The following is a 14,392-nucleotide window of genomic DNA, read 5'->3' on the forward strand; positions in this document are numbered from 1 at the left end:
AGTCGTTAAGCATCTGCCTTCAGCTCAGGTCATGATCCCAGAGTCCTGGGATAGAGCCCAGCAGGAAGCCTGCTTCTCCCTCTCCCACTCCCCCTGCTTGTATTCCATCTCTCACTGTCTCTCTCTGTCAAATAAATAAATAAAATCTTAAAAAAATAAAAACTAGGTGAATATACTCACTTAAAAAATGTTCTGTGGTATACAGAAAATGAGAAACATTATTTGTATTTCCTACTTCTGGAAATGTCAGACTGGGTATCTAAGTACATCTGTGGTATTGAAAAAAAGGAAGTTCTCTTGTCCTATGTTTCTTTATATCTACATCAGGTATTGTAGGTATACAGAGAAACAGTCTATTAAAGGTGGTCAGTGACATTCAAACACAGCAAAACTATGTATCTTTTCCAGAACAACATTCTGAAGCTCAGTGACAGAGGTTTCATACCTCCCCAAATCTTAACATTTATATACACAAGACAATGTAATTAAAACCATCATGTGGATTTATTTTGCAATGCATATATGCTATCTGATGTTTGCATGAAAGCAAAATCCAGATGCTTTAGTTTTCCTTTTACTTAAAACAAAGGTCTACTCTACTGCTTGAGATAGAGCTTAAAAGCATTTTTGATTATAAATCAACCTTAATGGATATTAGATTTATAACAATTAAGACTGGGGCACCAAAAAAAAAAAAAAAAGGACTGGGATACCTAAACAGGAAACTGCTTCTCTTCATCAAAGGGAAGACATAAACCACAAGACATTCACAATACAATCCAGAATATATTGGAAAGTCCTATCAATTAGACAAGTAACCCAACTTTTTAAAAATGGGTAACATGTAAGTGGGTACTTAATCAAGAAAACATTCAAATGGCCAATAAGAACATGACAATGTGCTTAAAATCCTTAAACTTCAAGAAAAAACAAATGAAAAATACAATGATAAAGCATTACATTCCCATCAGAATGGCTAAATTTTTAATTGAGATATAATTAACAGATAACATTCTTCTATTAGTTTCAGTACAACACAATGATTTGATATTTGTATATACTGTAAAACGACCATAAGATTTTCTGTACTTTTACTGATATATAATTGACAAATATCATCACTGTATAAGCTTAAAGTGTACAGCATAATGCTCTGACTTACATATATTGTGAAATTACCACCTTAAGTTTAGTTAGCAACCCTTGCCTCATATAGAGTAAAAAGAAAAGGCAAAGGGATTTTTTTTTCCTTGTGATGAGAACACTTAAGATCTACTCTCTCAACAACTTTCATATATATCATACAGCAGTGGTTACCTATAGTCATCATGCTGTATATTACACCCCTATTACCAAGCTATAATGGGAAGTTTGCACCTTTTGACCATGTTCCTCCAATTCTCCCTAGCCCCCATCCCCACTTCTGGGCACAACAAATGTGATCTCTTTTTCTGAGACTGGTTTTTTGTTTTTTCTTTTTAGATTCCACATATAACTGAGATCATACAACATTTATCTTTCTCTGACTTATTTCACTTAGCATAATGCCCTCATGGTCCATACATGTTGCACAAATGGCAGGATTTCCCTGATAATGGCTGAATAATATCCATTTTGTGTGCAGGTGTGTATGAATATATACACCCCACAACTTCTTTATCAACTGTCAATGGACACTTAGGTTGTTTCCATTTCTTAGCTACTGTAAATAATGCTATGACCATGGCTACAGTATCTTTTCAAATTAGAGTATTAGTCTCTTTTGAATATATTCCCAGAAGTGAAATTCCTGGATCATATGGTAGTTCTATTTTTTTGAGAAACCTCCATACTGTTTTCCATAGTGGTTACACCAGTTTACAATCTCACCACCAGTACAAAACAGTTCTCTTTTCTCCACATCCTTACATTTGTCATTTATCTTTTTGATAATCAGGCCATTCTAACAGGTATGAGGTGATATCTCATCATGGTTTTTTTTTTCTCTCATTGCGGTTTTGATTTGCAATTTCCCTAATGACTAGTGTTACTGAATATCTTTTCATCTACCTGTTGGTTATTTGTGTATCTCCCTTGGGAAAATGTCTATTCAGGTCTTTTGCCCATTTTTAATTGGATTATTAGGGGGTTTTTTGCTATTGTGTTCTAGGAGTTCTTTATATATTTTGGGTATTAACCCCCAAAATAGTTTGCAAATATTTTTTTCCATCCTATAGGCTGTCTCTTTATTTTTTTTTTTTTAAAGATCTTATTTATTTATTTGAGACAGAGAGAATGAGAGACAGAGAGCATGAGAGGGAGGAGGGTCAGAGGGAGAAGCAGACTCCCTGCCGAGCAGGGAGCCCGATGCGGGACTCGATCCCGGGACTCCAGGATCATGACCTGAGCCGAAGGCAGTCGCTTAACCAACTGAGCCACCCAGGCGCCCGTGTCTCTTTACTTTATTGATGCTTTCTTTTGCTGTAGCTTTTCATTTTGATGTAGTCCCACTTTTTTTTTTTTTAAAGATTTTATTTACTCATTTCAGACACAGAGATACAGAGAGAGAGAGAGAGAGCATGAGCAGGGAGGGAGGGAGAAGCAGGCTCTCCGCTGAGCCAGGAGCCCAACTTGGGGCTCGATCCCAGGAGGCAGACAGTTAACCATCTGAGCCATCCAGGTGCCCCGTGTCCCACTTGTTTTTTATTTTGTTGCTCATGCTTTAGGGATCACATTAAAAAAGCATTGCTAAAACCTATGTCCATGAGCTCTTTTCCTATATCTCCTTCCAGAAGCTTCATGGTTTTAGGTTTTACATTTAATTCTTTCATCCACTTTGAGTTAATTTTTATGAGTGGTATTAAGACAGGGGTCTAGTTTCATTCTTTTGTCGATGTCTAATTTTGTCAGCACCCTTTACGGAAGAGACCATCTTTCCTCCCTTGTGTTTTCTTGACTCCCTTGTGAAACATTAGTTGACCGTATATGCTTGGGTTTATCTCTGGGCTCTCAATTCTGTTCCACTGATCCATTTTTTTGTTTTTAGGTCAGTACCATGCTGTTTTGATGACTAAAGCCTTATAAGTACAGCTTGAAACCAGAAGTGTGATGCCTCCCACTTTGTTCTTCTCAGGATTGCTTTGGCTATTCGGGTCTTTTATGGTTCTGAACAAATTTTAGGACTGTTTTTTCCTGCTTCTATAAAAAAAATGCCATTGAATCTTGATACGGATTGAACAGAATTTATAGAAGGCTTTTATTAGTATTGACTTTTTTTTTTTTTAAGATTTTATTTATTTACTTGACAGAGACAGATACAGCAAGAGAGGGAACACAAGCAGGGGGAGTGGGAGAGGGAGAAGTAGGCTTCCTACTGAGCAGGGAGCCCGACATGGTGCTTGATCCCAGGACTCTGGGATCATGACCTGGGCCAAAGGCAGACACTTACGACTGAACCACCCAGGCACCCCTAGTATTGACATTTTAACAATATTAATTCTTCCAATCCATAAACATGGAATAAAATTGTTGAATTTCTCATGTAGGCCTGGATAACCAGAACTCTCATATGTAGGTGGTAGGAATGTAAATTGGTACAACCACCCAGAAAACTACTGGCAATAGGTTTGCATCTTCTTTATGACCGAGTCACACCTAGAGAAATAAAAGCTTAATAATTACCTCAACAAAGACAGACAAGAATATTTACAACAGTTTTATTAATAATAGCCAAAAGTGGGGTGCCTGGATGGCTCAGTCAGTTAAGCATCTGCCTTCGACTCGGGTCATTATTGGGTCCTGGGACTGAGCCCCACACCAGGCTCTCTGCTCAGCAGGGAGTCTGCTTCTCCCTCTCCCTCTGTGCTTGCATGCTCACTCTCTCTCTCAAATAAATAAAGTCTTGAAAAAAATAATAATAGCCAAAAGATGGATACAATCCAATGCATAAGAGATAAAGCACTGTATCTATCTGTACACTGGAATACTAAAGAGCAAAAAAAAAAACCCAACTACTGATATATGCAACAATATAAAGGAATCTCACAGACTTATATCGATCCAAACACACAAAGTAACGCAAAATCCTTTTAATATGTAGCTCAAGAACAAGCAAAACTAATCAATGGTGATAAAAGGCAAAGTAGTGTTTCCCTCCAGGAGGTGTGAGAAAACTGTGTATCGACTGAGAAGGGGCAGGAAAGAATCTTCTGAGGTGTTGGCAATATTCTATATCTTGATCTGGATAGTAGTTTCAGATATATACATACATAAAAATTATTAAACTGTTCTGATTAGCTTCCTTCCTTGAATAGTATTTATAATCAGAAATAAGTATACACACCTAGTCATGTAAGTCTGTATGTGAGAAACTATGCTGAAAGTAAATAGTATATCTAAGTTCCTTGTGAGCAAAACCTGTTAACTTTGTGTTACAAATAGTATCTAACTACATACATGCTTAATAAAATAAGTATTGAGGGGCGCTTAGGTGGCTCAGTCAGCTAAGGATTGAGTCCCATTGTCAGGCTCCTTGCTCAGTAGGGAGCCTGCTTTTCCCTCTCCCCCTGCTTGGTGCTCCCCCTTGTGCTCGCTCTCTCGCTATGTCTCTGTCAAATAAATCAGTAAAATCTTAAAAAAAAAAAAAAAAGTATTGAAGACGACTGAGGAACTTTTTCAAATTAAAGGAGACTGAAGATATGTAATAATTAAATGCAAACACAATGTCTGAGCCTGGAAGAGAATCCTGTCTGGGGAAGGGGATTGAAACTGCTGAAAAGGACCATAGTGGGGCAATTAGGAAATGTGAACATTAAATGCCCATTAGATAACAACACCTCCCGATGTTAAATTCCTGAATTTGACAATTACACTGAGATTACATAAGAGAACTTCCTAGTTCTTAAAACTTATATGCAGAAGTATTTCGGGATTAAGGTGCAGGATGTCTGCAATTTACTCCTAAATTATTCAGCAATAATAATAAAAACCAAGGGATATCTGGGTGGTATAGCCGGTTAAGCGTGCGACTCTTGGTTTTGGTTCAGGTTGTGATCTCACAGTCATGAGATCAAACCCCGTGTGAGGTTTCACACTCAGCTTGGAGTCTAGACTCTCCCTCTGCTTCTCCCCACCATGTGCTTATACACACACACGCACATGCACGCTATTTCTCTCTAAAATATATAAATAAATCTTTAGGGGAGCCTGGGTAGCTCAGTCAGTTAAGCGTTTGACTCTATTTCGGCTCAGATCATGATCTCAGGGTCATGAGATTGAGTCCTGCATCAGGCTCCATGCTCAGCAGGGAGTCTGCTTAGGATTCTCTCTCTCTCTCTCTGCCCCTTCCTCCCCCCCGCTCCTGTGCTCTCTCTAAAATAAATAAATCGTTTTTAAAAAATAAAAAACTGGGGCACGTGGGTGGCTCAGTTGTTTAAGTGTCTGCCTTCGGCTCAGGTCATGATCTCGGGGTCCTGGGATCAACCCCTGCATCAGGCTCCCTGCTCAGAGGGGAGTCTGTTTCTCCCTCTCCCTCTGCCCCTCTCCCGCCACCCCCACTTGTGTTCACTGGGCTCTCTCTCTCAAATAAATAAGTCTTTAAAAAATAAAATAAAAACCATATGCACATATATAGCAAACATAATAAACCAAATATGGCAAAATATTAGCAGGCGAATCTATTCTTTGTGTTATTTTGCTCTATACTACTTGAAATTATCTCAATATTAATACCTTTAGTGCATTCAAATACGTACTGTGTGCTTAGTAAGTTAACAGCTACCATCCTATGCATGGGCTTCAGAAATTAATAGAGCAAGCACTGCTCTTTAAGGAGCTCAGTCTAAAGAAAATAATTGTAATAGGACATACATGCCAAGAGGTAGTGAGTACTATGGGAATACATAACTAAGCTCTGGGTTAAGGTGAGGTGTGAGTTGTGAAATGGGGTGGTTATCTGGAGAAGGTGTCATGGACAGCATCCTATTCCGTTGGATACACCTGAGCTGGGACTTCAAAGATGAATAGGAGTTTGCCAGGTAAGAAGAAAAAGGCATTCCATTTAGAGAGATGGGAATGGCTATAGCTGGAATCATATGGGAGGAAGTGGTACAATAGGAGGCAAAATAAAAAGAGCCATCAGCGCTGAACACAGGCAGCTTCAAACCCTGTACAACCAAACGTATAACAAGTATAATAAAGTAAAAGATATAATCTCTCAATTCTAGAAGTGATAATAATTGATTTGCCTCTAAAGTTAGGAATCCACTCTCATCATACTTACTGGGAAAAGTGTTTAGTAGCTCACTTACACATAAAGATACCAAAGACAAAAATTTTAATACCATCTCCTGTGGATCAAATTCATTTCTGTATTATAATACTTAATTTTCCTGGCACATAAAAAAGCATTCACTTCTCAAATGGTATCAGATAAAAATCCCTAAGTAAGATTTAAAAATGTGCTATTCAAAAAGCACCAGCACAGGCAGATAATGAAATCCTCTACCTACTATCTAATGTCCTTTTATAAACTTATAGGAAGAGGTAGACTAGATCTACCAACAGTTCCTCTGTAGGAATTCTATCAAAATTAAATCACAATACACAGGATTAAATGCATAATGTCAGTTTCATTACAATAAAATATATTGTTTTGCTAAGTAAAAACACCAAAATAAATCCTGAAACAAGTGAACTGCCAAGTATCATTTGCTTGTGCAACAACTGATGTTTCACCACCACTAACAATAAAAATATACTGAGGTTATCCTAACGCATCCTTTTAAGAATATCTAGAAAACATTTTTCACATCTTTGTCCTAAATCTACTTCACTGAATAAAAGTAATCAGAACCCAATTAAGAAAGGTGAACCGAGAGGTCAAGGATTGGCAACTACTAAGGAAGACGGCACTAAGCTTTCTATTGACAATTATTCATACCTTGTCCCTGAGAAGGCTGCCACTGCTTCTTTCAGTTCAGCCCACATACACAGCCCTTAAAAGATGGGTCAGCTTCTGCTATAACAAAACACTCCTGGACAGCCACATGTAATGAAATAATAACAGTAACATAACTATAATAAACCAAATTAATATGTCATTAGCAACTGAAAAGAAGGGTAAGCACCCATGACAGAACTGCATAACTTAAAAGTCCAAGAAAAAGTGTTGAAGGCATCAGCCTAAGTCTAACTAATGGCAGCTAAAAAAATTAGGACAGAACTCCTCCTTATAGGTTAATACAAGTGAAAATTAAAAGGAACATTGTTTTTTTCAGAGAAGTTTGTGGTAATATCCCAATCTGGTTTTAAACTCAAATTTAACATAGATGGTACGTCCCACCCCTACCACCACCAAACAGTACTGCAGTACCACCAAGTGGCAGAAGGACACACTACAAGTCTAGGACTGCTAGTTGAATACTTTTCATTTCTCAAAATGGCAACTGCTATGAACTAAACTTTGTCTCACCAAAATTCATGTTGAAGGCCTAACACTCAATGTGACTGTATTTGGAGAGAGGGCCTGTGAGGAGGTGATAAAGGTAAAATGAGGTCATAAGGTTGGGGACCTAATCCAATAGGGCTCATGCCCTTATATGAAGAGGAAGAGACATGGCACACTCTCTGCACTCACAAAGGCACCCAGGAAAGACCACATAAGCACACAGTGAGAAAGCAGCCCCCGCAAGCCAGGATGAGAGCCCTCACCAGGAATCTTACCAGCAGACACCTTGATCTTGGGACTTCTCAGCCTCTAGAACTAGGAGGGATAAATTTCTGTTGTTTAAGCCACTCAGACTGTGGTATTTCATTATGTCTGCCTGACTGAACTAATAAAGCAATGCTCAACTTTAATCCTAAAACTTTTCTCTCTTTATAACAGAGGTAACCATCTAAAAATCAGAAATAAAAGTCAAATTCTCATCCCAAAATGTACAAAAATTAAAGACAAGTTTTCTTCTGACAAGTTCCTTTATCAACTAAAAGAGGATGTTTCTTGGATCAGAAAGGTTAGAAGGATTAATTCTTATTATCGAAAGGAAAAAATCTTTCCCTGAAATTAAGAGAATATGGTTCCGAAGAATATCTGTGCTCTCCTCAGAGCAAGACAAAAACTCTAAAACGGGGGGAAAAAAAATCATGATTCAAATCAGAAAGGTAAATATTATTAGAAAATACATATACTTAAAAATCACAAATTCCTTCCGTTTTCATCTATGTGTTTAGAAATACCATTTACAATATTCCTTGACTGCCTATACTGTAGTAGTCAGGAACACAGACTCCGGAACCAACCGCCAGGGTTTTGCATCCCTGTTCTGCTGCTCACTGTGAGACCTTGGTATGTTACCAAACTGCTCTGTTTCAGTTCCTCTCCTATAAAGTGGAGACGATCATCTTCCGTAATGGCTGTATCCCTCCCCACAAGATTCTCTATAGCATCCTATCATCTACACTCCATTCTCCCACTCCCCCTGCCCTAATAAATTTTATTTACTTTCTTACAAACGATGGTGATCTATAATCATTATTGAAATTAGCACCACATGAATCGGACAATCCTTTACCTTAGTATCCCAGAGCAGAAAACAAACAAGTAAGATAAACTAAAGTGAAAACTGGGTGCCTCAGCTCACAGGTTAACTGCCTCTGCCCCTCTCTCCCATCCCCTCCTCCAATACCTTATTTCTGCATCATCCTCTTTATAATACAGTGTATAAAACTGGTCAGAAGAAAGGTTCTAGTGGTAGATGTAGATAATCCTTTGGGCATGGGATACTTCTCTTCAGTTTTGCAAGTTTAAATATTTGATTTCCTCCAAGTTCCCTCAAAAAGATCCAATTACAGAGACAGCTGATCTCACCAAATTTAGTCCAAATTTAGCCTGTTTCCTAGTTAACATAGTGTCTTTTCTGGACCCAGACAATTACCTTACTGCTATAGGACTAATCTAACTCTATGAACAGAACTACACATCAATTCCTCTAAGTAGGATGCTATGATTTCTATTTTGTCCTTCCTTTTGAGCAAGAGAACCACAAAGTTTGAGGACATAAAAGGGAGACTTTACAACTGCTCCATTTCATCTCCTACCATAGACAAAAAGGAAATGGAAAGCTTAGAATGTGTGTCAGTTTCTCACCTACTACCTAAACAGCTTTCAATTTTAAGAGGTATGCATAAATAAACCTTCACTTACCTGCATAAAATGGCTTTGTCTATAAGCTGTTCAAAACACTTACTTACATAAGCTGTTGCATACTAAATTTAAAATGCAGCACTTTTAATCATTTTTTAAATCCTACTCCAAATAACCACTAATGGTTTTTCTGTGTTAAATAACTACTAGTAGTTTATAAGAATTTTAATTACTATCGCTCACTAATAATTACATCCAAATTCAAACCAGGTGGTGAACACTGCTGCAGGAAAAAATGAGTCAAAAATAAATAAGGCAACAGTTCCAAATGAGATATGCCACAAAATTCATATTGCCATCTCAAAAATATCTCAAAGTTAACCACTGACACCTTAGATTTTAAAGATACTTCTAGTTATGAACGCTTTAAGTAACTCTTCTTAACAAATGTGTATCTCACAGAGAAATTAAGTGACTTACCCAAAGCCTCTAGGCTACTGACTAACATATATGAGAACTATAACAGAACAAAAATCTTTCAACTCCTAGACTAGTTTTCTTTCCATTGTATTATGCTTCTTTATAGCTCAACATATCAAATTTCAAGGGTAAGATGTAATGTGGTAAGTGACAGGGAACTGATAAATAAGAATACAGTCCACAATGTATTACAGGTACTACATAATTAATGCCAAGCAAATGTCTAGACAATAACTTATTAAAGTTCCAAGACTATTATAGGGTAGAGCTCACTGATTAAATTTTTAAATAAATGGAATTTTAATTAAGAATGAGCTTTAGAAATTATCCACTCTACAGAATGGCGAGAATCAAAAAGACAAGAAACGACAAGTGCTGGTGAGGATGTGGAGAAAGAAACCCCATGCATCTGTTGGTGGGAATGCAAACTGGTGCCACCATTGTGCAAAACAGTATGAAGGTTCCTTAAAAAATTAAAAATAATAATACCACATGATCCAGTAATTTCACTACTAGGTATTTATCCAAAGAATACAAAAACACTAATTTGAAAAGGTATATGCACCCCCATGTTTATTATAACACTATTTACAACAGCCAAGATATGGAAGCAACCCCAGCACCCACTGACAGATGACTGAATAAAGATATGGTGTGTACACACACACACACACACACACGAATATTACTCAGCCATAAAAAAGAATGAGATCTTGCCATTTGCAACAACATGGATAGGATCTAGAAGGTATCATGTTAGGTGAAATAAATCAGACAGAGAAAGACATTACCATATGATTTCACTTATATGTGGAATCTAAAAAAACAAAACAAAAAGCAGAAACAGAGCCATAAATAGAGAACTGATGGTTGCCACAGGGGAGGGGGTTAGGTGATGGGCAAAATGGATGAAGAGGAGTGGAAAGTACAGTACATTCCAATTATGGAATGAATAACTCACAAGGATGAAAGGTAGAGTATACTTAGGGAATATAGCCAATGGTATTTTAATTAACAGTGTATGAAATCAGGTGCTGGATACAGAGCTAGTTGGTGGCAATCCTTCAGGAAAAAAGGTATTTTGAGCTGGGTCTAGATAGGATTTGAATAGGCAGGAAGAAGAGAGAACTTTCCAGTTAGGGAAATAATATAAGCAAAGTTTAGAGGCTGAAACAAAGCAGTCAAATTCAGAGACAGAGAATAAATCCTCTTGACTGAGAATAAAGGCAAATAAATTTAGGGATAGCTAAATTTTGCGTTGGGGATAAGGGAAGGAGTTTCAATACTTAAAAGAATTAAACTTCATCTTATAGGCACTATGAAGCTAGAGAAGGTTCTGAGCAAAAAATGTAAATTTCTTAGGAAAGCCCAAATTGTGTACTTGTCTGGAAGCCAAGACTATAAACATAAAACAAGCACTGTAATTGCCAAAATGTTTTACCAATTATAAATCCATCTAAAAAAAACAAAGGCAGAGAATATATCATCAAAATAGAAAGGAGTTAGAGATAACAATTAAAAATGGGCAAAAAAGAAAATGGAAACAAACTAAGGGAAGAATGATAGATATGGACAAAAGAATCACTATAAAAGATAAGTTATTTCATGCAGTCAAGTTTTAGAAAGAGGATTAGAGGGTCCAAACAATAAATCTCCATGGCTAAAAAGGCACACTCAAAGCATAATCACCGAATGTTACTAGGTTTCAAACTGCAGTAACTCACCTCTCTAGCAGCACAGTCATGAGGAGCTTCTTCTTTATTTACTTTTCCTTTTGGAAATCCCCAGCCTGATTTTGCTAGATACCCCTGAACCAGTAGTACCTATAAAAACGAGCAGAGGTAAAAATAAAACTTGCCCTCTTTTCCCACACTCCTTTCTAAATGTCAAAGGTGTCTTTCTCCTTACTTCAAGTAACTGTCATCACCAATAATTTTATACAGTACTTGGTTTTAGTATCTTCCAAGAGTCTGACTATACTACTACTAGTGTAGAGAAAGGCATTCTGACCATTTTAAAGTACTTCTTCAACAATTAAATGACTTTTTTTTCAATAAGTCATACAAGTATAAAATAGTAAGACCCAGAATGCAGACAAAATATGCAAAATTTGGCCTTTTAGCAATAGAAAAGTCTATTTTAAAACCTCAGTTCAGAACAAAACACAAAAATTTCACTAATAAGATGAAAACAGCTGATCATTGCACTAAAAATCTTTTATTACACTCACATTTTCAAGTGTCTCATCAAGAATAATTGCACCATAGGTTGGTACTCCCATTTTATATTCCTTCCATTCATCCAAAATTTTTTCCACATCTTCACCTTGAGGCAGCAAAAATGGACAATGACTGAAGAGTATACATAGTGTTAAGGAAGCTCTTTTCTCTCTAAATACAGCTTGAGTACTTATTATATACAGACAGAAACCTATTTAAATCAACTATGAATTTTATATTAAATTACTCAAGTCTTCACCTAAGTTCTTCCTTGCTTTTTCTCCCACATTTGTTTTCTCCTGAACAAGTCATTGTTAACTCTCTCTCAAAAATAAATAAAATCTTAAAAAAGAAAAAATTACAGAGAAAGATAAACCTGGGCATTAAGGAAAGAACAGCTTCTTTCAAAAGAAACTGGGCATGGCCCCCCCACCCCATACTGGGCAGTGTAAAAACTTATTTTTTAAGTAAATAAAACCTAAACCTGTAAAGTATATGGTCAGGCTTCCAATTCTCCATGTTATCAAATGCCTCATCACTACAACACTGTTAATTATGAAAAATATGAGAAAAATTATAATTTATGAGTGTTTCTCAAACGAAGGACATATTCTTAAGGGTCCTCAAGTCCTCTATGAAACATATATTCTGTGTTTTTATTTTGATGTTAACCTAAAAACATGTAATATGAGCATATTTTCAATCATCTGGATGACCACATATATCAAGTACTACAACTTGATTTCAGAGACCATACTGATACTAGTACTACTTTAGCTGCTGTGGGCTACCAAAAACAGAAGAAAGCTAATACACAAATGATGCATTAGGGTCAAATGATATCCCAGCACAATATAAAAAAGGTTTCTTAACAGATATAGAAAAGAAAGGTGGTGCAAAAACTGGAAGTACAGGCACATCAAAATATCCTCAAAGAAGCATTATATTCACATTGTGACTGGCAGCTAGTTGGTTTAAAAAAAACCCTATTTTAAGTTCTATAAGCTTTGTATTTAAAATTTTATTTTGGTTTTATATTTGTAGTAAAAACTACAGAGGCCTTCAAAGAGCCCAAAGAAGTCAACCATCTATGACAACATTGTAATTAAGACAGGCACTAGGTTAACCTCAATATAATTAATATAATCTCAATGTAATGCTTTCAACTGGGGAAGAGAGAAAAAAGGAATAAAGTTTGGATACAACATCAACCATTCCATGAAGCCCTACAATTCTCTACGGGTTTGCTAACATTGTGGAAAGGTACTTCCCAATAATAGTCGGGCTTTAAATGTTTACTAAAGGGGTGCCTGGGTGGCTCAGTTGTTAAGCATCTGCCTTCGGCTCGGGTCATGATCTCAGGGTCCTAGGACCAAGCCCCGCATCGGGCTCCCTGCTCAGCGGGGAGCCTGCTTCTCCCTCTCTCACTCCCCCTGCTGTGTCTCTGTCAAATAAATAAAATCTTTAAAAAAAAAAAAAAAAGTTTACTAAAACCCCTTATGTGTTTTACAATCATCACAGGTTTTTGTGAATCTACATATAAATTTTAAATAAATGTTTATTTCTTCCATTAAAAGCTTTACCAGGGGTGCCTGGGTGGCTCAGTCGTTAAACATCTGCCTTCGGCTCAGGTCAAGATCCCAGGGTCCTGGGATTGAGCCCCGCATCGGGCTCCCTGCTTGGTGGGAAGCCTGCTTCTCCTTCTCCCACTCTCGCTGCTTGTGTTCCCTCTCGCTGTCTCTGTTTCTCTCTCTCGTCAAATAAATAAATAAATAAATCTTTAAAAAAAAAAAAAGCTTTACCAGAGGAAAACATAAAAATACACCAGGAGCAGAGATAACTCCTAATAGTTCAGAGAGTAGGATACTTATCCAGTTATTCCTCTTTCTTTTATCTACAATGTTCCTAATAATCTCAAGGTACATCACTGTCTCCACAAAGCAGTGGAGAAAGATTTAACAAGAGAAATTATAAATGAACTGACTTAATTTTGGAAATCATTTACATTCTTCATTTTCCCATTATTTCTACCCGAAAACCACCACAAAATGAGTTGACTGAACCATCCAACTACAGTTCAAGATATACTTGGAATTAACACTGAAAAGAACCTGTTAAATATTTGCTCAAGGGGACGCCAGTGTGGTTCGGTTGGTTAAGCATCTGCCTTCGGATTGGGTGATAATCCCAGCGTCCTGGGATGGAGTCCCGCATCAGGCTCCTTGCTCAGTGGTGAACCTGCATCTCCTGCTGCCTGCCTCTCTCTCTCTGACAAATAAATAAAATCTTAAAAAACAACAACAACAAAAAAACTTGCTCAAGGCCACACAATTAGCAAGTAACAGAACCCAGTCCAACATGGTATCAATTTCCCCAATGACAACTTTTCAATCATCCTCCATACATAATAGTACATACAAGTAATTCAATTCAGGGGCGCCTGGGTGGCTCACTCTGAGTGTCTGCCTTCAGCTCAGGTCATGATCCTAGGGTCCTGGGCTAGAGCCCCCCTCCTTGGGCTCCATGCTCAGTGGGGAGCAGGCTTCTCCCTCTTCCTCTGCCCCTCCCCCCC

The 14,392-nt window shown here is 37.3% G+C and overlaps 1 protein-coding gene across 1 annotated transcript in view; it reads right to left on the reverse strand.

Moving 5' to 3' along the window:
• Window positions 1-14,392, reverse strand: part of DCP2 (decapping mRNA 2) — a 57,180-nt gene that overhangs the window by 20,386 nt on the left and 22,402 nt on the right. The window contains exons 3-4 of the mRNA XM_035015399.1: window positions 11,832-11,959; window positions 11,326-11,424 (exon numbers count right to left, since the gene is read on the reverse strand). Of these exons, the coding sequence (XP_034871290.1) occupies window positions 11,326-11,424; window positions 11,832-11,959 (227 nt within the window). The remainder of the gene's footprint in view (window positions 1-11,325; window positions 11,425-11,831; window positions 11,960-14,392) is intronic.

Source organism: Mirounga leonina, unplaced genomic scaffold (assembly GCF_011800145.1).
Source record: "Mirounga leonina isolate KUSES-001 unplaced genomic scaffold, KU_Mleo_1.0 Mir_104, whole genome shotgun sequence".
In the NCBI taxonomy this organism is placed as follows: Eukaryota; Metazoa; Chordata; class Mammalia; order Carnivora; family Phocidae; genus Mirounga; species Mirounga leonina.